This window comes from Merops nubicus, unplaced genomic scaffold, assembly GCF_000691845.1.
Source record: "Merops nubicus isolate BGI_N331 unplaced genomic scaffold, ASM69184v1 scaffold14938, whole genome shotgun sequence".
Classification (NCBI taxonomy): domain Eukaryota; kingdom Metazoa; phylum Chordata; class Aves; order Coraciiformes; family Meropidae; genus Merops; species Merops nubicus.
This window is the reverse complement of record NW_008625380.1, coordinates 8,247-34,629: the sequence shown is the minus strand read 5'-3', so window position 1 is coordinate 34,629 and position 26,383 is coordinate 8,247. Positions and strand designations below refer to the sequence as shown.

Here is a 26,383-nt window from a genome sequence, read left to right as displayed (position 1 = left end):
TTGTTGGGTAAATTGGCAGAGTGTGATTCCTAGAAGACTTCACAGAACTGGAGAACAAAGGAATTGAGAGAACACAGGGTAAGGCTTTTATTCATCTGTGTCTAGATGGCTTGCAGAAGAAAGTCATGGATAGGGAGGGGGATGAGGAGAGAATCGGAGGCTAAGTGGCTGCCTCTGTGAACTGAGCGTTTCCTCCTGGGTCCTTGTGACCAGCTGAAGTACTCTCTGCTCCCACCCTCTGGCATGTATCCAAGTGGTTAGTTTTTCATTGCATGCTGAAATGAGTAAAGAATTACTTGTTTCTTGGTATATCGAGGGAGGTGGAGAAGTATTATTGTAATTATACTTTGTATGCATAAAAATTTAGGATGTAAAAGTTCTGGTTCCTCGTTCCTCAGGGCAGCTCCAAGCAGGACTGACGTTGCTTAGGGCTTGAGAACCTACTGTGGCCTCTTTGCTAAAACACATCTGTAAGAAGTCAAGGTCAACCTAAAACTGTCTAAAATGGGAGTGTGCAGCTCTGATGCAGGTTATGACTCCTGTGGCTGCTTAAATGGTAGAAGTGGTTGAAATCCACAGGCCAGTGGTTGTTTAAAAGCACATGTGTTGGTAAATGAAGTAAACTAATAATCCTCAATGGGCTTTCTGTAGGCAGGGTTTAAATTTTTTCAACTCTGCCTTCAAAATTAAGTGTGTAGCAAAACACTTAGTGCTTAAAGAAAATAAATTGCTAGTCTGCACTTTTCTGCCAAAGGTATTAGTAACTGCCTTGGTTGAATAGCAAGCTACTGAAAGGGCCCAGTTTTTGCATTGTGGGGGTTCTGTCATTTGATTTAAATGCAGGATTTCAACCTCTGTATCCTTCTACAAAGCTGCAAAATGGTGAAAGAGGGGAAAGGAAGGCGAAGCAGTTCTGCCCTAGCTGGGAGCATGGGGAATTAATATCACACTCAGGTTTGCACACAGAACTGTAGATTCATTTAGGTTGGAGAAGACCTTGAAGACCATTGAGTCCAACCATTAACCCAGCGCCATTAACCCCCCCACCAAACCACGTCAGTAGACACAACATCTACAAGTCTTTTAAACGCCTCCAGGAGTGGTGGCCTGTTCCAGTGCTTGGCAGAAGCACCGTTCAGTGAAGAAATTTTTCATAGTGTCCAATCTAAACTTCCCCTGGTGCAGCTTGAGGCCATTTGCTCTTGTTCTATCACTTGTTACTTGGGAGAAGAGACTGACCCCACCTCTCTCCAGCCTACTTTGGGGTAGTTGTAGAGAGCACCTTTGTTGCCTTTGTAGCAGGAACCAAGTGTGTTTTCTCAGCCTGGTGAGAGGGTTTTCTGGAGATGGAAGGCAGGTACAGCAATCCTTTCACTCTGGTGATTACTTGAAATGCTGGGGTCTGAACCCCGAGCCCCGAATTAAGGTTGACATATGGGTGATTCCCACAGCCCTTCATACAGAGGTGGTGAGTTTGCCTTAGAGCTTCCCCCCAGGGTGCGGCCGGCCCTGCAGGGAGAGCCAGAAGGGGAATCAGACCCAGGGGTCCCGCATTGAGTTGACAAAGGTCAGGTGTCTGCTTGGGGATAAAAGCTGGGACCACTTGCAGGGAGTCAGGAGTGTCTGTCTGTGGAGTGCACTCCACAGAGCTTCCTGGTTCAGGGCAGACCTCCTGACTCTACCTAGAGCTGGGCACTGGTCCATTTAGACCTTTGTGAACGCGGGCTGATCGGGTGAGTCGCCGTGTGGGCACCTTTTTCTTATATGTTTAACTTGGTGATCTGGCTGTTTCCCATGCCAACTATGGGAAACCTTGGTTCTCTGTTCATACCACCTGTTGTGGGCCGAGTTATGTGTTTTGTGGGATGGTTGGAGGTGGCGTCAATTATATACGAGCTGGTTGACTTGTTTGTACCCCCAGCGGTCATTCATGTCACGATGTTTTTGCTTACAGTACAGTCTATTATTGGGTTCTCTTCCTGCTGGTTGTGTCGTTCCTGTTAGGCCTAGTCGTTGGCAGAACATTACTCATTTATTCCCTCCTCTTTAATCTGCTTATGCCTCATGTCAGTCATAGTAAACTTTAACTTTGGTGTGACTTGAAGTGCTGCAGCAGCAAGGTGGAGTTCTGAGCTGTCAAAGAGATGCAAGGAGCTGGGGAACACTTAGTCCACAATGAATTCTTCTCTGTGTGCCTGTCTTCCCACTGTTACCTGAGATAGCAAGGATTATCTTTGGTTTTCCTGTGCAAGCCGCAGTGCAGATAAACAGCTCTGAAATGAAAAGATTCCTTCTCTGTTATGGTTAATTTTGTCTGACTAGAACAGTCCTGTTCCACATGGTAAGTGCCATGGTGTTGGGACATCTGTGTTACCATAGTGAACAGAAAAACAACTCTGGCAGATTTGAGGAGCAGTATATTAGGCTTGGACAAATCTTACAGCAGATGACGTCCCTGTGGCGTGTAAGAACTTGGCAAACACCCAGATCTTTTATGCATAAGTATTAATTGTCTGTGGACTGTCTGAAGAATTATTATAAGACGAGGATATAACTGTTGATCTAATCTTACTCCTTTGCAACCTCACGTAGTTTTTCTGACCCTAATTTTGCCTTGGTATCATCGTAGCACAGGGAATAAGGCATTGGGGACTGGTGATCCGTAGTCCTCAGACTGATTAACCCATTCTGCTACCTGGAATGAGGGTTTTAAGTATTTTCTGTCCCAGGGCATTTGTTGCCTGGCGAATTTCATGGTTCTAAAGCAACAAAGATTTCTGTGAGACAGTTTTAGAGAAGGAGCTGGTTTCACAGAGCTCAGTTCATCTGTATGCACAGGGTCAGGATGAGATTTAAACCCTGTTTAAGTCCTTTTTAAGCTTCTTGGGCTTAACTGCTGTGTAGATTGTTGCCTGGCAGAAGTGAGGGAGTTTGACATTGCAAGAATAATGAGTTAAATATTTCTGAGGAGGTTGGGGATTATTTTTTTAATTATTTTGCTTTGTGGATAGTTTATATTTGGAAGGAAGGCAATGTACCTACTGCAGTCTGGGAAACGTGAGCTTGAATTTTGACATATATTCTTTTTGGATGCAGGTCACTTAGGACTCAGAATTACATTGCCAAAATAAGTGGGATCTTCATAGTTTGGGATCATGAACACCTTCTGCCTCTGTTTAGTAGTTTACCATACTGAGAAGGGAATGATCTGTTTGTACTCATAAATGTTGCTGTGGTTTGTTCTTTGCCAGGCTGACCTGAAGAATTCTTGTAGTTTCCGACTTTTTGAGAAGCCTGAAAAAAGCATCAGCATGAATCTTTGACACCTACCCCAATACTTTTATTTTCTTTAAACAATTGTTTTGCTAATTAAAAGGCAATTAAATGATTTCCTATCTTTTTGTTAGTATGCAAAGAATTTGTTGTGGCTAGATATTGATAAGAGAAATCTAATTCTTTTGAGTAAGTATTTTTCTCAGTTTTGGGAACTGAGCTGTGTAGTTTTTTTTTTTTTTAGCTTTTTTTAGATATAGGGAACTGGGCTAAAAATAAAATGTTATCACCAGCTTGATATGCTTTAGTTCAGAGATTTGCTTATGATAGTAGTTTTCAATATAGCTCGGGAAAATGGTGTTAGTGGATGGGTGCTTCAAGTGAAACTCTGGGCTGGGTTGATTACTTCCAGCTCTAGGTGGGCATCTCCTCCAGGGAATGTGGAAGCTCTTCTGGGGTCTGCAGAGGCCTGCAGGAATTCAGCAAATATACTTGGAGCTTTTTGCTCCTTCCCTATCCCATACCTGTTTCCTTTCTTTGTGCAGATCCAACCATCTGGAAATGTGACTGTCTGGAAATGTGACTGTCTTGGTGCTGTGTGTTGTTAAATTGCACCCCATGATTTCTGGACTTTCTGGAATGCCTGTGACGCTATCTTAAATTTGGAGCAAGAAGAACTGAATCTATGTAGCTTTTTGAGTCTGCAGAACTACCACTGAACTGCAAAAATGGGCATGTCTGGACATACTCTTGGGTAACTGGGTCAAGGTGGCCCTGCTTGAGCAAGGGGGTTAGACAAGGAGACCTGCAGAGGTCCCTTCCAACCTCAACCACTCTGTGAAAAGTCAGATTGCTGTGTGTAGTATATTCAGTTACATTTAAATGAATGCAGGCATACAAGGAATGCACTGTTGTGGGGGAGAGATGATTATGTTAACTATTAGGAGGAAAAATTAATAATTTTTACCTTTAATTGTGATGTGTCACTGGGCTCTTGGTGATTGTTTGCTTCATGTTTTAAAGCAGTATTACCTACACTGAATGTGCAAACTGGTCACGTTTATGTTTTGGATGGGAAGGTGAAAAGGGATTTCATTCTTAAAGTCTTGAGGTCTTGAAGTTCAACTTCCACAGATCATTTAATGGAAAAGCAACCTATAGAATGCGTTCCCCAATGTATAGACGTGATGAGGTAGCAGGCAGCGCTCTCAGTGTGTGCTTTCACTCTGTTCCAGGTAATTGAGAATGGGTCCTCAACGATGCTAAGTCTACAATGGGAAGTGTCACGCTTCGCTACTTCTGCTATGGGTGCCTTTTCACATCTGTGACCTGGACACTTCTGCTCTTCGTGTATTTCAACTTCAGTGAAGAGAACCAGTCCTTCAAGAATGTGCCCGTCAAGGGGCTGGAACCTCAGAGGCCGTTTCAAAAAAAATTCTACCCCCGTTTTACGCGGGGTCCTGTTCATATACCTGAACTGCAACAGAAAGAGAATAAGATAAGAAATCCTCTTGGAAATCATGTCCAGGACCCAGTTAAGGGGGAGGCAGACTTCTCTCCTGAAATGGGTAAGTAGTTTTTAGTTGTAGTGACAATTTTATTAAAACAGTAGAAGAAATGAGATAATTATGGTTGGCTTGTTTTTTAAAGGACCACAGGGAAAATTGTGTCATGAAATAGTTTTGTTTGTTAAAATGTAGGTAGCACTAGTGACTCTTCATTACGAATTATTTGAAGTGTATTCTATTGTAGTTCATCCAAAATATACTAATGCTAACATTCACAGCTCTGCTGTGCAAGTGCTGATGAGGAGGGCTGGATTACAGCAAGGTGTCTACCCTTGAAGTAGTTCTTGCTTCTGCAAGGTATGCTTGTTTTGTATCTTACTCCTATGTTGGCTAGCCCCAAATACATGGACTTGTATTAGCCACAGAGAAACTCTACTCATATGGAGCAATTAAAAATAGCTTCACTACAGTACACAGTGAAGGGGATCCATTGATTTGGAGAATATCCTTAGTCTATGAAATCATCTACAAAAAATGTGCGTGAGACAAATTACAGCGAAAGATTTATTGAGATGACAGTGGCTGGGGCCAAATCCTGCTTACTTTGCACCAACAAAGGTCTGTGTGTTTCGTCGGAACATATTTCATCAATGAGATGATTTGGTTTGTCTTCCAAACAAAAATGGTGTGTATTCTTAAGGCTTGTATATTTAACTGCTCACAGCTTCATGTTTGCTGTTGTGTTTGGGGCTGCAAGCTGAGGCATGCTGCATACTGGCCTGGAAACTTCCTTTAAATCTGGAGGCAAACGTTGAGTGTTGTGGTATCAGTGTCTGCTGCCAGGATTCTGTTGGATTGAAGTCTTCTGTTGTTACTTTGGATGAATGCTGGATCACCTGCTTCAGTTTCTCCTAACTTCAGTTTCCTAATTGGTCATTAGGCCTGTGTGAATATGTAGGCAAAATGCCAACTCACATTGCCCTGTGGTATTACAGATGTTTATCCGTTCACTGCAAAAAGCATGAGAGCCAAGTGAGGTGAAGGCCAGTCCAGAGGTGGACATTTCTTTCCAAGTATTCAGTACTGGCCAGGAAAGAAATTTAACCTTTTTAAATGAGAGGCCCCTTGGTCTTTGAACCAAGTGTCTGGTTTGGTTGGTGGAAGCCAAGGGGAATTACAGTGGCAGGAGGAATTCTACATGAATCATCAGGAGACAACTGAGACTGTTAGAATTACATCAGGTGCAGCAGGAAAGTTTGCTGTCTATCTAGGGTAGGGCAGTAAACAACATGTAAAGAAAAAAAAATTGAAAAGAGGTTTGGTATTTGATAGCCAAAACCAAACTGTCATCTGGTAGGACAATCTGTCTTTTTTTTTTTTAATCTGGGAGAGCCACATAACACAGCTAAAGTGAAGTCTGAACTGATATTTCAATTGCAAAGCCCTTATTTTTCAAGGGTTTTTATCTGCTGTTTGGACTGAAATCTTTCAGGCCTTTTACATGCATTTTGGATATTGTTCTTCATGAGAATTTTTAAAAAATATTAGCATTCCTTCTCATCTATATTCAGATAATCAGCAAAGAGGTAGTTAGTGGTTGGTTGTGGATGCATTGTAGAATGAAAGTTTTGGTATGTGGTTCTTAAGCTTGTGCTTTGTATCAGGAAAATGTTTTAGATTGATCCAGTGTCACAGTGTTACTGTGACACTACTCAGGAATGGTTGAGCTGGGTGTCTGAACTGATGAGCCAGAATCCTTACTCTGGAAATGCATGTGGTTCAGAGAGGACTTTTCCAGGTACCACTCCCCAGCACTTCCCACTTGGTCCTGCACAAAGGTCAAGGCATTACTCTTTTCAACTTTTCTCTTTTTTTACAGCTTCAAAACTTTTTTTTAATGGCCTTTTGTTTTATTTTTTAACCCATTTCATTTTCTCTGGGCTAGAGCTCAGCTGGCTTTTGCTTAGCTGTTGAGAGCTGGAGAACATGAGGTAGACGAGAGGTTGGGAAGACTGGGTGTATCCTGTCTTAGAGAGAAGATTAAGGGGTGAGATTTTATCACCCTTAACAACAACTTAGTGGGAGGCTGTAGGGAAGATGGACCCAGACTTTCTGGAGGTGCATGGGGTTATGATAAGAAATGAAAGCAAGGAGGAGATAAGAGGAAAAACATTTTCAGTGCAGTTGTGGTCAAACATTTGAACAGGGACATGAGGAGGTTGTGGAATCTCCATCCTTGGAAATATGGAGGCTTTCAAAACTTAACTGGACAAGTTCTGAGCAGCCTGATCTAGTTGGACCTGCTTTGACAAGGAGGCTAGACTAGATGTCCCTTTCAATCTAAATTAGTCTATGATTCTATGAAACACATTCTCCTGGATGTATGGTAGCATGTGTATGAGGAATCCCCTTCCTTGTTAATTGTCTTCTGCAGATTTTGAACCATATGGAGATGATGGGGTAGAGTGGAAGGAGGTAAATTACATGATCCTTTCTCACTTCTGGTGCTGGAATTTCAGTGAAATTGCTCTGTAGCTTGGTAATAGCTGGGGAGTACACAGGCCTCTCATTCGGTGAAGCCAGCTGAACAGAGATGATAAAAAGTCATTGCTCTGCTACCTGAATTGTTGGAGTAGTGGCTAGCAGACACAGTTGGTGGCTACCACTTCCCTCCTCACCCCCCTTTTTCTGTAGAAGAGTTGAGTGAAGCAGCATAGTATTTTGTTTCTGTTCACACTGCTGTGATAACGTGGCTCAGTGAGAGAGAAGCCCATGGCACTGAGTCAAGGCAGGCAGGGTGGCGTTGAGGGTTTCAGCCTTGGCCTCTAGCAGTGCACTTACGTGTACCAGAACTGCTGCCTCTGCCATGCTCAGCAACAGCTGGCCCTTCTGCTAAAATAAAATAATCAATAAACAGCTAGCACTGGTGTTTTACTTGCTGTTCAAGTCCCAGGTGATCTAAACAAGAAGTTTACAGTTTATTTGTAGCTGTTTTATGTTACTGCAGAATTGAGAAAACTGCATGAAATTGGAGTTGTTATTGTGAAGAGTTTTCTACCATTGTAAACGTATTTGCTCTATCAAAAATCCCATTACAGACCCTTCACCTGCAAGGGTAGGTGCTGATGCATCGTGTGCCAAGGTCTATCCTCTGTTGCTTGTTCGATGTTGTTTAAGTGGTGCTGAGAATTAGAGGCCATTTAAATGAAGGGAGTGTGTCTGCCAAGGCAATAAACACAATGGAGCCATCAGTCCTGAAGAATGATTTATTATAGCTGCAGGAGCTGATGCTAAGTACTACCCGTTTCTGAGGGGTGACAAAAATAGCTGCGCAAAAATACACTTTGCAAAACCAGATGGATTTTGAAAGAGCGGAATGCATTTTAGGGGAGGTTAAAGCATGTGTGTCAATCATTGATTGTTTCTAAAGGATTTTTGAGCCTGTTAGCTGATCTTGGCTTTTTTTTTTTTTTTTCTTTTTAGGAATGATTTTTAATGAAGAAGATCAGGAAGTGAGAGACTTGGGCTATCAGAAGCACGCTTTCAATATGCTTATCAGTAATCGGCTGGGATACCACAGGGAGGTGCCTGATACAAGAGATGCAAAGTACGAACTGATATTTGGAAAGAACGTGGTGTAATTTCATGTGCTCAAGGAATTTTACAGTATACCTGGGGTAGTATTTAAATCTTTCAGTATTACATTTGTTAGTATTTACTCCTTCAGCCCTCGTGTGTTGCTGAAGGTAGATTTTCAGCTATTTAAACAAGAGTACTTGAGTTCAGGATTTTTATTCTTTGTTTTTTTTTCTGAATTTTTTGGCTGAATATTGTTTCTGTAGATCTTATTTTTTGCTGACTGGAAAAGGTATGTGATAGCCCTACAGAAACCAGGCTCCATGGAAGAAGAAAGACCCCTGAAAGCAACGCGGCTTTTTTGATTTGTAACTTACTTCGGGAGTGCTTACTGAAGAACCAGGTTGGATATACAGTTAGTCAAACTCTTACCATATTAATTAAATTTTTGTGAGTAATAGGATTGACAGACAGGTATTTTGATAGAAACAAAATTCTGAAAATAATACCTCAAATAAAAATAAAAATGGAAAAGACCTAGGAATCAAACTTCTTTCCAGCAGTACTATGAGTACATGTCCTATGGCTCTGTCATCTTGCTAGCTGTGTACTCGGTGACTTAAAGCTTGCTACAATATTTTTGGGTTTTTTTTTGAAGCTTCATTTTAAGATAGTCCCTACTGTAACTACCAGAAGAGATGATACAGTTCTGTTTGGTGTCTTTGAAAGATGGACATTAACTGTTCCAGTGCCTAACTTAATGAGAGGCTTCCATCTTCTGTACTGCTTCACATCTGTTGTAAGCCTACAGACAATAAGATAGAAGAATGACTAATGACAAAGGCTTTCTGTTTTTCAAATAAAGTCCTTGCTTGGTATTTGGGTTGTAGTGCTCTGAATACTTCCTATTAAAGAGCAGATTTTTTTTTTCTTTAATCTGTCTGATGCATATGGAAAGGAAAGAACCCACCACTAGCAACAAACCCCAACACTGAATTGAAAAATAAATAAACCTGCACCTTTTTTTAGTGGTTTCTCTGGTGTGGATAACTTTAATGAATCAAACTTGCTGAAATGTCTCTCCCAAGTACTCAGTTAATTTCAAGTCAGTGAAGATTTTCCTTTTATACTTCTGTGTTTTCATTTATAGTTTCTTATTTTTGTTGGATTCCCTCATGTCTGGCATCTTCAGATAGCATTAATCTGTGATACTGTTCCATGTTAGAGGTATGGACAAAATTTGAAAACGAGAAAGAATGAATAATCTGCTTTGGGTGGGATTCAGTTTGCAGATTAAGATGCTTAAACTGAGACAGCTGCGTGTTAGTCATTTGTCTCTGCTTTTATTATAATTAGCAGAGATCCAGTCAATGCAGTTAATGGAGCATGCAGAGCCCTTCAGCTGACAACTTGTCAGCCTTAGGGTGAGCTGAACACTCTCTGTACTCCACTGACAGCAGTGACTAGACTTAAGTGTCTTAATCTGCAGGCTGAATCCCAAACGTGGTTGTCTGAAAGTTATTTAGCACCACTGGAGGTGTTCTGGGGTACGTCTCTGGCAGTTGGCCAATAAAGTTGTGGGTTTTTTGTAGGTCTCATGCCATATTTGCCATTCCTGTACGTGTCTGAGCTCCCCAAGGGTACTAGACAGTGTTTTGGAAGCTGAAAGAAACCCGTCATGTTTTCCCTTGTTTATGTCTTGAGGATTTGTGATTCTCACCCACATCCTAATCCATCATATCCTCTGTTTCCTAACAAGTGGCAATGTTAATTATAGCTCTGTATTATATGGAGTGACTGACTATGCTGAGTCCCACTCCAGATGTTAAACACCCAGGCTCTTTGTCTTCAAGTAAATGTGGAGGAAGAACCCTTAAATGTTTGCCTGTTATTTATGAAGTTTCGGTAGTGGAAGCCCCACTGAAAATCGGGTGATAACTCCTGTCTGTCTGTTTGCAGATGCAGAGAGAAGTCCTACCCTTCTGATCTGCCACCAGCCAGTGTTGTTATCTGTTTCTACAACGAGGCGCTCTCTGCCCTGCTTCGCACGGTGCACAGCGTCCTGGATCGCACGCCGCCACGCCTGCTCCACGAGATCATCCTGGTGGATGACAACAGTGAGCTGGGTGAGAACCTTTCACTAGTATTTTGGTCAGTGCTTACGCTTCTTGACCCTTCTGTGTCTTCTAGTGCTTTGTTGATGGGCTGTAACAAAAACATGGAAGCCATGATGCAAAAGCAATTTGTACTGCAGTCCGTCTCCAAAAAGTGCCAGCCGCTACAGCAGCAAGATGTTTTGAGAAGCCCAAGGGGACATCCCCTTGGACACCAGTGCCATTTTACTGATAAGCCTATTGGTAAAATCATACAGTCTAAAGTCAAAAGTCTATCATATAGACTCGAACATTCAAAACCAGGTTTCAGAGCTAATAATGAGGAGTATGTATTTGCAGAGAGGGTGATGAAGCAGTTGTCTATAGTTGGCTGGTTTTAACTGTACCTTGCTTGGGCTCCTCTGATGCTCAGAGATTACACTGGTACTTTCTGGAGCAATACTAAACGGGAATGCATCCCAAAGGAACAAAAGGCACGTGGTCGGGCTTTTTTTTGTTTTTTTTTTTTTTTTTCCTCGTTCAGCTTGCCGGACTGGTGGCTGCTGGGACGGGGCTCAGCCTTTTCCTGGGAGGGCTTTGCGTGGCTCTTGCACAGCCTCTTGTGGCCACCCTGGGAGTAGCTGTCCCTGGCTCTGGGTGGAGCAGCCTGTGCTTCCCCAGCCTGGGAGGGGCCCTGGACGGGTAGACCTTTCAGAATTGCTTTACTGTTGTTGAGAGATTGATGCTTTGGCATTTTTCTCTCGAATGATGAATAAGGTAGAGACAGACACACAATTCAAGCATTTTAGCACTTCAAAAGCAGATGCTTATTGAGGAATGTGTCAGTGTAGCAGTAATTGCCAGCAGGACTATGCAAGTTCCTTGTCTATGTACAAGCCCACAACTTTTGAAATTTTAGAATTATTTTTAGATGGTATTTTTGTTCAGTACAGATAATTAGCTCCCTTTGGTCTCCTTGTTTTATTTCTGGGTTATGGTCTTGCTTGCTCTAAGAGACTGACTAGAAATGTGTAAAATAGAATAAAATTCTCTTGTTACACAGCTAGTTCGTTTCTCTGAGGTCAGATAAAATGTTGAGCTTTGTTCTTGCCTGTATCTTAAACCCTCTGTCCCTGACTGATAAGAATGTAATATTTAAAAGCTTGGCTTGTTGGTTTGTGTTTTGGAAGCAAGCACCCTCTTTGCTACAATGTCTCTTGTGAAATGGGTTGTTTGAATGTTTTTTAACCTTCCTATTCAGAACTAAGCTTACTTCAAAACTCAGTCTTTTGGATATGGTAATACACTTGGTTAATGCCTCTGTTTAGGGAGTAATACCATCACTATTCTGTTCTGTTGCTGATTTTAGTAGCTACTTTTGCCTTTCTTAGTTCAAATGAATATGTTTAGAAGCCAAAGATGGGAAGACCTATTGTTTATGCAGAGAATTAATCCTGTTGATGATGATACTACTGATGTTTTCACTGATGCTTAATTTTAATGGATGGAGTTTCACAGCTGAAGAAGGGCAAAGCAGGTTTGGTAACAGAGGAAATGAACAAAGACTTTGGCTGTGCTCTCATGTGAGCTTGGATAAATTGCTTGATCTTTATGCCTTTTTGATTTTCTTTTTAAAAATTAATTTCCCTTACATCTTCACTGAAGTGGTATCTTGGATGAAGTTCTGCCTGTTTCTTCAGCTTTAAATATAGGAGCTTTGCTGTATGTCAGTGCTGTTGTGCAAAGCTTGGGCCTTGGCATCTAGTTTTACCTCAGAAAGCTTCTTACACTCAATCATCAGCAGTGCTACTAAGCAGGAATTTCCATGGCTCAGCTGAGCCTACTGTTGGATTTTGCTTTCCCTTTGCTGCGAGGCAGGAATTTTTTTTTCCTAGTACAACCTCTTACTCCCTGACCTAGGCTTTACCTGTTAAAAAGCCTACAGGATATGTTGAAGGCTGTTACTGGAGCCATTCTTCTATGCAGAAGGAGAGACTGAAGAACAGAAAAGGAAGAAATTGTCTGCAACTCAGTACTTTGAGTGAACACCCCTGACTCTCATCCTGGATTTCTCTTGTTTGGAGAAGCCTTCATTACATAGATATGGAGCAAGATAATGGCTCAAGTAATTTTTGGAGACTGGCTACAAGGGAGTCATTCTCTCCTTGGAGAAAAACTTTGCAGACAAGCTATACCAAAGGAATTTTTTGGGTTATGTCAGAAGAAACCAGTTTTCCCAGAGGACATGAAGCTGACAGACAAAAAGCCATTGGCAACGAAAACCCCAAAAGATGTCTGAAACTAAACTGCCTATTATGAATGGCCCACGACATGTTCAGTGCCAGGCCATGGCTGGGCAGTTTGTCCAGGTCAAGACTGTACTCTAAGAAAATGTTAGCCTTTAGGCACTGCTGGCTCTTACATTCTGCTGCTCAAGCCCATGTTGTGGGCCTGGTTTAGCTACCAGTATGGACATGACTTTTGTGAGGTTTTCTTCTGCTACTGTTTTCAGAAGTTTGCACGTGTAAAACTGTTTCCTCTTGTACTGCATGTCCTTTTGTGCAGCCATATCTGCCTGAAGTGCTGAGCTTGATAACTGACCTTTGTGCCAGCCCTTTGTTTGCTGCAGCTGCACGCTGTCTTTGCTACATAACATCAGGTCAGGAACGATAGAAGCACCAGTTTTGAGGTTTGCAAAACCCCTCTCCTGCTTACTTGGGTACCTCATTTGGGTAGCATCCTAGAGATGACTTTATTTCATCAACTTTATAGGAGACTTTCTCAGACAAAATCTTTTCTATTGTCTCTGGTGTAAGATGTCACATTCAGCACTAGGGGAGATAATTCCTGTGACCCTAATGAATCCCATCTGCATGTTCTACAGACTTCTTTGTCTTAGCAAATATGATGCTAGAGAATATTCTGTGTGGTACCTTCTCATTCTTGATCTGTGATGCCACCTTTCAGGGCAAAGGCTGAGATCTTGATATTCCCAGAAGCAAATCCAAATGTTCTTTTCAGGCTTCCTGCCTGGAAGTTCTTGTACCTTCTGAAGGTTGCAGCTCTGTTTTCCACATACATTCCTTTGGCATTTAATCTTGTTAACAGCAACTTTAATGTTTGATCTGACATTCATCAGAATGTTGAAAGTCTGTCTGCATCTCTGTACCAAGGTTCTCTATGAAGTCTCAGTTGGCTTTTTGTTTTTCTTCCTCATTTTATAGTCCTCTTTATTTTTCCATAAGCTTATTAACTTATGTTTTTCCATTACTTAATGTGTCCACCTTCTCTTCACTGGTCCAGCTTTAATCTTAGAAACCACTGTCCTCAGGTGAAAAGGGTATCGTTACTCTTAAAATCACATTTGATGTTAGTTAAGTTACAGTAGTGCCTGTAGTCTTCAGTGAACTTTGCACTCCTTCGAAACTGTGAGCTTGCCATCAGTGTCTTTTGGTTCTTTTGGATCTTAGAAAAGCAGCCACCTGTGAGTGAGCTGTACTTTGTATCTGCTGTTGTGCCAGCTGAGCAGGTACAGATAATAAAAGGTGTCTTGCTGCTTCTTTTTGAAGGTGTCAGCATTTGTTTTGGTTTATGGAACATAGTCATTTGCCTGTATTAAAGGGCTTTTATTACTTCTGCTGCAAGTGACAGTCACTGTGAGAATAATTTGGAATTGCTGTTTCTTTGGAGAGTCTTTTTTTTTTTTTAAGCAGCAGTCACTCCTCCTAGCATAGAGCCTAGTAGTTCCAGTTAATGAATCATCTTGTGCTAAAGGCTCTGCAGATGGAACAAGAAGAGAACAATCTAGTCTGTATTCAGGAAATCCAGGCTGAGTATACCTGTGACAGTGGCAGTGCATGAAAAGTTGATTGGGTAAATATAAGGAAGTGCCTTTCAGCAGCAATACGTCTCATGGAAGGCCTGGTCCTATGGTCCATCACCCTCTTCACTGCAGGGTGAGCACTTGCCTTGTGGGTTTCCACAGCACAGCAGGAGAAGGTGAATTAATGGGAAAATTTGTGAATAAGACAACAAAGGCAGGCCCCAGGAACTGGATTGCAGGTGTAGGATGTGGAATGGCTGACTGTCCTTTTGATACACAGTCTGAAGCTGTGCTGCATTGGGGCAGCTCTTTATCAAGTTTTTGGGCCCTTACTGAGTTGAACATCTTGGGACCTTAAAGAAAGCTTTCACAATTTCCTTCCTCTTGTTGAACTTGTGTTTTCCTTTTCACAGCTGACTTGAAGAAAGACTTGGCTGAATATGTTAAAACTCAGCTTCCCAAAACCACAAAGCTGGTAAGAAATGAGAAGCGGGAAGGCTTGATTCGAGGAAGGATGATTGGAGCCTCTCATGCTACAGGTATACTTGCTGCTTTCTCTTTTTCCTTGCATGCTTTGACCATATGTTAATTGGGTGACTTCTTTCTGTAGTGCAGCTCTTGAATGTTTGACCTGGGGTTGCTTTAGCCCACTGTAGGAGCTCTGCATGTCACGCCATGTTCCAAGCTACACAATTTAGCATGGGAAGAATGATTTGAGGTAATGGCATCTTAGAGAGACATTTTAGGAATTGTTTCAGAATATCAGTAATTTAAAAATTAATTAATTGCATTGATTTTTGGCTGTTGTATTAATGTTATGTTGCAGCAGTTACACAAAGTGTCTTCAGTAATACCTGTATAATGATAATTGAAGACCTTAACTAATGTTACCTGTGTGTTTAAATATTTACATCATGCACTTGACCAGGATCTTTGTAAAGCTTTTCTCCAGTATTTCCTCAGCTTTACTGAATTAGTCCTCACCCAGGGTTTCCTGTAATTCAGTGAGGAGGAAGCAAGGAGGAACTGGTACTTGATTATAGGTAAATATAGAGTAGGTATAATAAATTCACTGCTTTTATAGTTTGTAATTAACTTCAGGAAGTCTATGCTGTGTGAGAGAGGGAAGATGTTTTTCAAGTCAATGACTTCACAAATTTGGAGCCAAATTTTAATATCTTTAAAACCTTGTCTGAAGTGTTGATCTGTGTTTTCTTCTTCCTGTAGAAGTTTTTGATAAAATGAATTATTTAGAAATATTTAGAAATTATTTAGTGAAACAATAATAGAAAAGCAGTATTTGACAAAATTTAGTGAAGCAATGTAGACTTACTCCAGCTCTGAAAGAATGTAGTCTCAGGAACTTCTCCATCTGTGCTGCATATTGTGGTCACAGAATATTTTCTGCGTGTTTCACGTGAAAACTGTCACTCTAAAGTGGCAACTTGCTTCCATGTCAAGGTCAGTCTGATCTGGTTTCTAACTTGCCAGTCATATTGTAACAGTTCTCATGCAAGTTTTTCTGTTGTTGCAGTGAATGTTAGTTGGGATAAACAATAGTCAGTGCTTTGTGTGCACTGGGCACCTTTTGCCATAATGGGCTTCCAGTTAAATTCTTTGGTGTTTGAGAAAATACGTGCTACGTTCTCAATTTTGAGTGGAAAATAAAGTCTCTTAATTGGTGTTTACTAATTAGCATTGTAATGGTATAATCCACAGAGAAAACTGCTCTTGCACTTTCCAAGCTGTGGTGGAATTTGTTTGAGTTAGTGCAATTTCTAAGTCATTTTATTGTTCTTCTGAACTGCTGGAGTCTTTTTTTCTCCGCTTTTCTCTCTCCTCAAATACTATCTGTTGTTAGTGAGTGACTTCTTATATTTATGTGCTTCAAAGCTGCTGTCTTTAAAGCTCTTTCCCATCTCTTCCAGCTTATTCTAGTATTACAAAAACTCTGTTGTCATAAAAATTCAGATGACCTTTTAGACTGACTGAGCCTGAACGTCTCTCATGGGTCAAGCAGGCCTCTGTGACCATGGCAGATGATCGCCAGTAAACTGGTGAGGCTGAAGTGTTGCTTGGTCTAATAGTGGTGGATTTGGCTATGCCCATTTAGGGCATCCACTCTCCTGTTACTTTATTGCTTTATATTCAGGAATTGAATTATGTGGCCTGTGTCATGGATGAATGCAAATTAATTCATCAGAATGACTGGGTTTAAAATCCACAGATCTTAGCAGCAACAGAAACTAGGTGGATGCTGCAGAGTGTGATAAGAAGCAAGCCAAAGGTGATTACAGTCAGTGGACAAAACCAGCTTTGTCATGGGGATAATTCGTCCAGCCCAGTATCTGGCACCTTCATCTGTCTCTGTAGCTTCACTCGGGCACGGGAGGTGCTCAGTGGTTGGACCAATGTGCCTCCTGACTGAGAGTGCCCGTCTGAGGTTTCATTTCAAGTACAGTGGCTCTGCTGAACCTGGGTGGAAAATTTGATTACTGTAAAACCCTGTCAAAGAAATGCAAATAACAGCCGACTTAGGAAGTTCATGGCTGTGTGAATAGTCAGGATCTAGCTTCTGCCTTTGTGACTGAACTATTCCCTGTGGAGTCTCTGGTTTGTCAGCACTTCAAAGTGCAGATGGTGTTCCCCCTGTTACACAGCGTGGTGAGGACACTGCTGATACTCTGCTGCCAAAATAATCGTGTATCTGTTTCATGCTACCATGGATCCTTGTGTTTTGTGTGCTTTGGCCTCTGCAGGGAAAGTGCTGGTGTTCCTGGACAGTCACTGTGAGGTGAACGAGATGTGGTTACAGCCTCTCCTGACTCCCATCAGAGAAGATCACAGGACCGTGGTGTGCCCTGTGATTGACATAATCAGTGCTGACACACTCACCTACAGCTCTTCCCCAGTTGTGCGTGGAGGGTTTAACTGGGGCCTGCACTTTAAGTGGGATCTTGTTCCTTTGTCAGAACTGGAAGGACCCGAGGGAGCCACTGCTCCAATCAAGTAAGGTTCCTCCTGCATGGTCTGAACCTGTGTGTAGCGTATGGATGATCAGAAGCACTTCTTAAGCATTATGGAGTGTTCTCTGGGTGTGCAGTTTTAGAAGCAGATGCCTGACCTATCAAATATCTGACTTGTGTATTTTACATAAGGGTAGTTTGGGTTAGTATTACCGATTTCAGTTTAGTTGCTCTCATTTAATGACAGATTGGATATCTCTGTCCTGTTGGGTCAAGAAAGCACACTTCTAGAGAATGCTTATACAGCAGCAGCTTTTGCTAAACACAAAGATCTTAAGGAGCTTATGCTTTTCTCTATTAAATCTGTCTAATAATTTAATTTTTGAGCTATGCATTGATGTTTGTGTCCAATCTCCTGATGTATTTGGCTTAACAATGATTTTTATAATTATCTTTATGCTAGTAATAGCCTGCATATCCCACTGATATAGTGTGTATAATGTCTGTGATGAAATGCTGAAGAACTGCTAGATTGGGAAAACATTTTTGTGGTAATAGGAAGGTGGTTTCCTAGCTGACAGGAGAGAACATCAGAACATATGGCAATTTTCTATGTCAGTATCGTCTCTGCATAAGATTTAATTTATATTTTTCCTCAAGGAAGCAATTATTTTGCCATAAAGCTTCCAAAATGAACACATATGGATGTGAAAACTATCTTTGAAATATGACTTGTCTCTTTGTGCAACGTGGCAAATGTTTAAAACTGTTGGAAGCCTGTCCATGTTTTTGCAATCTTTTCAGGGTCATTCTGAAATAAAAGGCTTGGTAAAGCTTAATATTAGGACCTGAAAGTCACCTTTCTTAATCTTTTAACCACTGGGGGCTGTCTCACCTGTACAGAACTGGCAATGTCTGGTCCCTCCTGGACATATTAACTGTATAAAATGATGTTGCTAGACACCTTTATTTAGTAGCAGACATACATGGCTCAAGCATGAGGACAGAAGCTGTCCCAGTGTGAACCCCTTCACGAGAATGGGTAGTGCTGGTAGAGCAATGGCAAGAAGGTGGTTGTGCTTTTTCTAGTTGTAGGTATCAGTCTCAGTACAGAATTCAGGTCTGCAAGGTGGCAGAACTTCACCTTTTTTTTTATAAACAGACTTGTAAATAATGTGATATTTTTGTAAAAATTTGCCAAGTGAATCAGAACTGGGTGGTCTTATCTCTCGTCCTCTTTTCTTGGACTGTAAATGAAAAGTGCTTCAGGCTGACACAGGCAGCTCCAAGGTTTTCTGCAGTTGTCTGACAGCTCTACAGTTAGGCTTTCCATGTTTACCCATGAAAATATTTGGTCTGAAAAGCCAGGAAACTTAAGTTACTTAACAGTTTGACTGGCTTGCTTGGAAAGTGTTGCTGTGACAGTTTCTGAAGCTGGAAGGGAAAGGACAGACTGGGAAAATCTGAATGAGGAAACAGCATAGAAAGCTTTAAAGTCCTTATTCTGTTAAGAATTGTTCTTACCTTCAGGCACTCCCCAGATTAACTGTTAGTTGTTGCTGTGTTCAACACTGTTGCATTCCTTTAACTCATTTTCAAGAAAAACTTGCATGAAAATGGCAGAGAACTCTATAGTTAAAAGGAATCCAATCATTTAAGACTACTACATTTTTCTGGGTATGAAAGTGACTTTCCCTATTTTCTACTTAGAGGTCTCTGCCTGCTTTGAAGAAGCTAGATTGCTATTTGACCTGTGACAATGACACTTTCCATCAAATGGAAAGTCTTATGTTTTGGAGACCCTTGTAAGGATTTTTCAGTGCTTTTTTTTTTTTTTTTTTTGTGAGGGATAGAAAAATTAGAGCAACCTTTCAACTCAGATTTTAAAGTGACAGAAACTGTAAGAGAAAATAGTATGAGAGCAAGCAAGGAAATCCAGACTTGGGCTTGGTTTTATCACAGGTTTCTATTGGCAAGGATGAGAAAAAGCCTATTCCCAGCTCATTGTGTGTTCAGCTATCATTTATGTAGTGCTTTTACTGTATTTTTTCCCCCTTTTTTCTTTTAATACTCTTAGAGGGCATGCACATATCATAACTTTGTGGTACATTAGCAGTTCAATCTAGAGACTGTACAATGGGGATCACAGAGAGGCTTTTACAAAATAGAGCATCATTCTAGTAACACACAGGCCAAGCAAAAAAACTGGGAAACCCCAAAGAGAACATCTGTGCAAATATACAACCTGGAAATAACTTACCAACAAACTGATCCTGCATCAGTAATGAAAGAAGGGTGCTCCTGGTATTTAAATTCTACCCGTGAGAGTAGCATTTCTTTTAGCAGCCTTCTGGCTTGTGTAATTTAAATTTGGACCTTGTTTCTTGATATAATTTAATATGGGATTCTTTCTGCAGTTCAGTCAAGCCTGGTCTGTCTAATTTGCCCCTGTAAGTGGGGGAAGAACAAATTATTGTGTGCAAGTGTACATGTTTGTAGCTGTAGAAATAGCTTCTGGTAAAGACAGATCTAATTAAAGGCAGCTCCCAGGTTTGATTGTAGAAAAGTTAATGGGCTCCAAAATTGCACAAGTTTTTCTTTTTTTTTTTTTGTACTTTTTTTAGTGGAGACAGACACTTTGTTCCTCTTCCCTGTCCTATCTCTCTTCTTCAGAGTGACTATACAAAGCAATGTGGTTTATAGGTACTGAAATTATGAAAGGTTGCAAATACTGCTTACAAATTTGCTTTTAAAAATATTTTGAGACTAGAAGTGGAATCTGATTGTAGGTCTAAATTTAAGTTCTAGGACTAGCAGATTCAGCTGAAATTCCTGGGGTTTTCTCTAAAAGAAAATGAACTTCTTTCAATGTTCCTTTTTAGGTCACCTACTATGGCTGGAGGCCTCTTTGCCATGGATCGCGAGTACTTCAACGAGCTTGGGCAGTATGATAGTGGCATGGACATCTGGGGAGGAGAAAATCTGGAAATATCTTTCCGGGTAAGCGAGCTTTTATGTGTTTTGGAGCACGAAGCTCAGTGTCTGTGCTTCTCTTCCCTATGCACAGTTCCTTTAGCCCTGGAATAACTATTTGTACAAGATAATTTTGAGCTCTGTAGTTCAACAGTTTTGGCTTTTTCTTTGTTTGGTGGAGCATTTCATAATACCTATAGAGAAACATAAGAATAGGGTCATCATGGAAATTTATGCAGTGAGTTTATAAGCAAAGGCTATTTAATTTCATGAGTCAGTTAAAAAGATGTGTGATGCTCAGCAATGTTGATAATAAGTAAGCGTATTATATTTCCTTAGACAAGTATGGGTTTTTCAGACACTTCAGCCTACTTTTTGAGGGCCTGAAAATGTAAAATTTTTTTTGTAACTAGCTTAAGAGCCATGTAGAGGTGTCAGTTTGATTGTTAAAATAATGAGAGAGTTGTATTCAGGAGATGGGAAACTGGTACTTCATTTGACTTCCTATATTTTACCATCATCTCCACCACTCCACTGAAAGAAAAACACCTTTTTGTGCTCAATGTCCTGGTTACCTCTTCACTTTTGTAAAGTGGATTCATCAACAGGGTTTGACAAGAGTTGGCTTGAAAATAATATGCTCTCATGACAAATATGAAAAGGGGATTTGAAACGGAAATTAACATAAAAAAACCCAAACCACACACAGAACTGCCAAAACTTCAGAGAATTCTGTCAAATTAGGTCATTAGAGAGATCAAGGATTAAGCTAAAAAATAAAAATTGGCATTTAATAAATTTGAGTGACTTTAAAGGGGTGTTTACAGAATAAAGTCAAGTTTTCAGAGTGAAATATTATTAGATATCTGGGTAGAAGTACATGAAGTGTGAGTTTCAATAAAAAGGGCTTTGAAAAACTGGACTATATCCACAGAGCTTTATAGCATCTGGAAGCCCCATCTCCTAGGGGGAGAGTTGTGAAGAGGTTTAGTCTTGCCTAGGATGAGTTTTAGAAGTGTCTTGATTATAAACTGCTAATATAGAAGACTTTTCTGATATCAGAGGACAGGAGAAGGTGTTAGTCCAACCAAGGGGCCAGTGATGATCACTTGCTGGAAGCTTCAGTCTGAAAAGAAAATTAAAAAAAATACAAGGAAGTACAGTGTAAATGAAATATAGGCTTGGGGTGCAGTGGAGCTGGATTAAGGCACCTAAATGCAGCATCTGATTGTGAACAGTACTTCTGAGTTTCTGTCTACTTAACAGAAGCAAGCAGGCTGTGTAAATAGGTGCTTGTACTTGGTGGAAAAGATCTCCAGGCTCCCTTGGTGCTACTGACTATAGGGCACTGTTGCTGGCACCTAATCCATCATAACACATCCACCTACCTGGTATCACTCCAAGAAGGGGAGGAGGGAGTGAGCTGTGTCAGTACACCTACAGTGAGGTATGTTCTTCTGCCTGGACAGATCTGGATGTGTGGTGGCAGACTTCTGATCATCCCCTGCTCCAGGGTGGGACACATTTTCCGGAAGAGGCGTCCCTACGGCTCCCCAGGGGGACAGGACACTATGGCCCACAACTCGCTGAGGCTGGCACATGTGTGGATGGATGAGTATAAGGTAAGAGACAACTTTATTTCGTGACCCAGAATTATTGACTGGCTTGTATCTCAAAGGACTGTGTCACTGTGGGGTCTGTTAGCACCTCTGATGGCATCTTCCTTCTGCAGTCTGATTTCTTAATGCTAATTTTGATACGAATTCCTAAATTCTGTAGGATTGTCGTTTGGCTTTTGAGTGCTTGAGTTCCTTCCCTGTTGCCTCTACAGCCTGCAGGAAATTTAGTTTTATGCCTTTTTAATGAAGAAAAAGAATGAGTTCTTGTGTCCAAATCAGTATTACAAGGCAGCCATGTGCTGCTGTGTGTCTTCAGGTAGCTGCCATGTTGGTGAGACAGGGGTTTTGATGGCTGGTTGTTGCTTTCTGTTTTAGTTAGCAGTCTGATTCCTAGTCTCCCTTGCCCTGGAAGGTCAATCAGGATTGAATTCTGGATTCAAGGGCAAGTGCATTCCTTCCTTGTCTTCAGATCTTGGTACTGATGCTTTTAATGTAGATCAGGTTTTTGTGACACTGTCATCTCTGTGATACTTGATGACATTTTGCCTGGTGAGACCATAGGATATGCTTTGTGGCCAGCTTCTGTGGACCCTACAATTTCTCTCAAGACATATTTTATTAACTTTATATTCTTTAGAGTTTTATGTTTCAAACCTATCCTTTATCTTGATGTTCAGCCAGTTTGAGAAACCTATTGGGGTCATTAATTTTTATCTCCATTCCTCCATATCCATAATGCATTGGTAGATTTTATCTATCACTTCCCCTCTGTTGGTGTCTGGGCAGAGTTGTTTTGTGATTAATGATGCCTTTTTACAAAGCTTGGAATTGATTCTTTGTTATCATTTCCAACTAATTCTGCTTTGTCCAGTGAGGACTTGGACTGCTGATTCTAGCAGGCTCTTATCACAGGTTTGTGTCCTGCATGTTTCCAGCTGCTTCTAATCTAATTCTCTGGCAGTTTCCAGAGACTGTCATAATGACAGATTTATGTATGGAAGGCAAGCCTGGAAATATTTTTGGTTTTATAACTGTAATGCAAATATTTAGGGCCAGTATAATTTACTGTAGTAATTGCATGATGAATAGTAATAATGATATGGCTTAAAGGTCCTGATTTGCAGCAAAAAGACAATACCAATGTTTAATAAAGGAAATTACATACTGGTTAACTATCAAAAGCGACATTTAAAAGTAGTAAGTTCATGTATACAGTGGAAATAAATAATGCAAAAAAAGGTAGGATACTAACATTTGAACTTTAACCAGGGAAGAGGCAATTGGAATAGAAGAGATACTTTTTTTGAAGCAGACCAATTTCTGATAGTCATGTCCAGTCTGTCTTCAGACTTCCTCAGAGTTGTCCAAAAGTCCAGTGTACTTAATGCTTTCCTTTCCTTTGCCATTAAAATAGCAGTGAGACATCAAGTGTATCCAAATGCTCAAAGATTTTGGTAAGGACAGATGTATAATTTGTCTGAGATGATGCTGTTACCTGAATGTCAGAGATAGCAGTAAGTAATTGAAAGCTGTCAGGGTTTGCTGTGTGGCCAGCTCCTGTGGGCCCTACAACGTCTGTACAACCACATGATGGTAAGTAAATTCCAGATGTCTACTAGACATCCAACAGAACACCACAGCTCAGTGCCCTGAAAACTGTTTTCTAAATAGTATCTGGTAAACAAGTTAATGTGCAAATACAATGCCTCTTCTGTGAGCTTTGCAAATCTATCTGGAATTAGAGATTCTACAAGGGGATTTTTCTTCTAGTTTTGGTAATACTATTCATGCCACTTTGTGCACTCATGAATTCCTGTTTGTCCCCATTGTTTCTGTGTTAGGGTTGAACAGCACATAAGATTGAGCTGGAATCTTAATCTGTCCTTGCCTAACCAAGTACAATTCCAAGTGTAATCATAAAGTAGAACATTAAAAAATAGCATTGTGGGACCCTTTCTGGAGATGATGCAGATGAATGGGAGAAACAGGGCTTCAGAGAAAGCCCAGGTGACAGTTCTGATTCTTCATGGGAATAAAATGCATGGTCCCACTGAACTTCACAAGACAGTCCCATTTATAGGTCTATTCTGATGTGAAATATTTTTACCCTTGTAGCTTCTAAAGTTGAAATGCTGGAGACTGTGGAAGATGAAACTACACTTGAATGAAACAAAAACATCAATTGGACAGTCAAGCTAATTTAAAGAAACCTTTGCCAGATGAGGATGCTAACAATATACACATCTGTTTCTCACTCAATAACTCTAGGATGCCTTTACTGCCAATGGAGGGAAGGGCTGATTTGCTTCCTCCTCCAGCTGGCATCTAAACAAGGTCAGCAGATTCATGCCCGAGAAGCATCTTCATCAAAAATAGCAGTCTAGAAAGATTAGTTCAAAGTTGGGCAAGATCTCACCTCCTGTGACATTTTGGACAATGGAATTTCCTGATGCCAGTTTTGAACTTAGTGGCTGAAAATACTAGCAGAATGAAATGAAACTTTGGGAGTTCTGCAAACAGGCAAAAGTTGGGAGTCAGTTGACTGAAGTTTTTCTTCCCTTGTCCCCCACCTGTTTCTCTTAAATACAGGAGCAGTATTTTGCTTTGAGACCCGAGCTGAGGATGAGGAACTATGGAAATGTTACTGACCGTGTAGAATTGAGAAAAAGATTGAACTGCAAGTCGTTTAAGTGGTATTTAGATAATATCTATCCTGAGATGCAAATATCTGGACCCAATGCCAAAGCTCCACAGCCCGTTTTTATTAATAGAGCACAGAAACGACCAAAAATAATCCAGCGTGGAAGGGTAAGATAAACTTTCTTAAACTTTCTTTCCAAATTCTGGGTTTTTAAAATTATTTTGAGACTTTTTTTTTTCTGAAAGATTTGTTCAAATACAAGAAAAATAGTCTGTTTCCATAGAGCATGGAGTTTTAGTTTTGCAACAAACTGTCTAGAAGATAACAGAATTTGTGTCTTTAGAGGAAGGCACATCAGTTTCACTTGGATCTGTATTTCAGGTCCAGACTAGATCTTCAGGCTAGATACTGTTCAGTGTGGTTTCTTACATCAGTTAGGAAGTTTGGATGTCTTTAGAGTGCACTTTCGTGGCTGTTGGTTCCAAAGATGGATTTGGATGGAGAGAAATTTGGCCTCAAATATTCACGCTCTGTTGGTTTATGATGAGTGCAATGTAATTTGCTTCCAAACTCATTTCTCTTACTGCATAATTTTCTGCAAAGATGAACATTTGCATCTGAGACTGATGATGGCTTTTCTAGTCTTGACTGTTAGATAATGAACAAAAAATGAGTTTTTCTCCTTTTTTTCTTCAAAGTAGAAGTGATAAATTTCATATGTATTCATGAAGGAAGTCATGACTAAATCCATGCCTTAGCTCTGACACCTATGTTTGTGGGTTTGTGTGCAGGCAAAGCCAGTGTACAGTTGCATCTGTTCTCTCCAGTGCCAAATTTGTCTGATGTGTGCTTTTTACGCTTCCCAAAAATAATGCAGAACTTCAAACCCAAGACAGCTCTTCAAGGCCTTCTCTGTGAAAGGGAAGACTCTTAAATAAACTATTGCAGGTGTCTATAGGTTATAATAGCAGATTTCCTTCTAGCTCAGTAACAGGAAGCATTAAAAAGTGATGTAGCCCTCTCCACAAGGTAACACAGGCTGCAGTAGCTGTTGACAGTTGCTGGTCCTCCAAGCAGTTTGAGGCTGGAGGACCTGAGTTCATTCAGACCCTAGTGATGTCAATAGATCTTTTTTTTTTTTTTTTTTTTATTTTAAGCAGCTATCTGGGAATCTGCAACTTGTGCAGTGTTTTTATAGTAGCATCCCAGCCAGGCTGTGAAGGTTATTGGGGCAAATATGTAGTTTCCCTGAATAAAACTGAGGCAATGGTTTGATTTCCCCATGTTATTAAATGCTGTTATTCCCCTAGTCAGACCTCTTTTTTTTTTTTTTTTTTTTTTTTAAATGTTAAATCTGAATCCTTCAATAAAGCTTAAGAGGAAATCTTCCTAGCAGTAATATTCCATGGTTTAATTTGGAGAACAACTTTATGCACCCTTTAAGAAGGGAGAGACAAGATACAGAAAAAATCTAGTTTCTTGGCTTGCTTCTCCAGGGTTCAAGAATTATGCCCAGCATTGTGTGAGAGAGTCAGCTTTGGCTCTGGTGATTGTCTAAACTATTTCCAGATGCCTACAAGGAACAGAATGATCAGCCAATGTCACCACTGCGTGCCAGACTCTTTAGGATTCAGGATGAATCACTCCAAATCCCAGCTTATTCTCAAAAACTAATTGGCCCAAAGATAAGTGCTGGTTTGACAGCTGGGAAGAAATGTAATGATCACAAATTGTGATAGTGTTATCAAATGCTGATCGTTGTGGCCAATAAAAACAGGGACAAAAACCATATAAAACTCATGTAGCTGTATGGTTTGAAAGCCTTCTGTGAAGTGAGGAATGATGAAAACGAGATCTCTCCTAGAAGTCTCTGGGGTGTGAGGAAATGTTACTTAGAAGGTTTTGTGTAAT

At 40.7% G+C, this 26,383-nt stretch overlaps 1 protein-coding gene across 1 annotated transcript in view; it reads left to right on the top strand.

Moving 5' to 3' along the window:
• The first annotated feature begins 4,507 nt into the window (after nt 1-4,507).
• GALNT11 (polypeptide N-acetylgalactosaminyltransferase 11) overlaps nt 4,508-26,383 on the top strand; it is a 23,356-nt gene continuing 1,480 nt past the window's right edge. The window contains exons 1-8 of the mRNA XM_008945665.1: nt 4,508-4,841; nt 8,265-8,388; nt 10,317-10,483; nt 14,687-14,812; nt 17,033-17,282; nt 20,122-20,239; nt 21,682-21,834; nt 24,421-24,639. Of these exons, the coding sequence (XP_008943913.1) occupies nt 4,547-4,841; nt 8,265-8,388; nt 10,317-10,483; nt 14,687-14,812; nt 17,033-17,282; nt 20,122-20,239; nt 21,682-21,834; nt 24,421-24,639 (1,452 nt within the window). The 5' untranslated portion in view covers nt 4,508-4,546. The remainder of the gene's footprint in view (nt 4,842-8,264; nt 8,389-10,316; nt 10,484-14,686; nt 14,813-17,032; nt 17,283-20,121; nt 20,240-21,681; nt 21,835-24,420; nt 24,640-26,383) is intronic.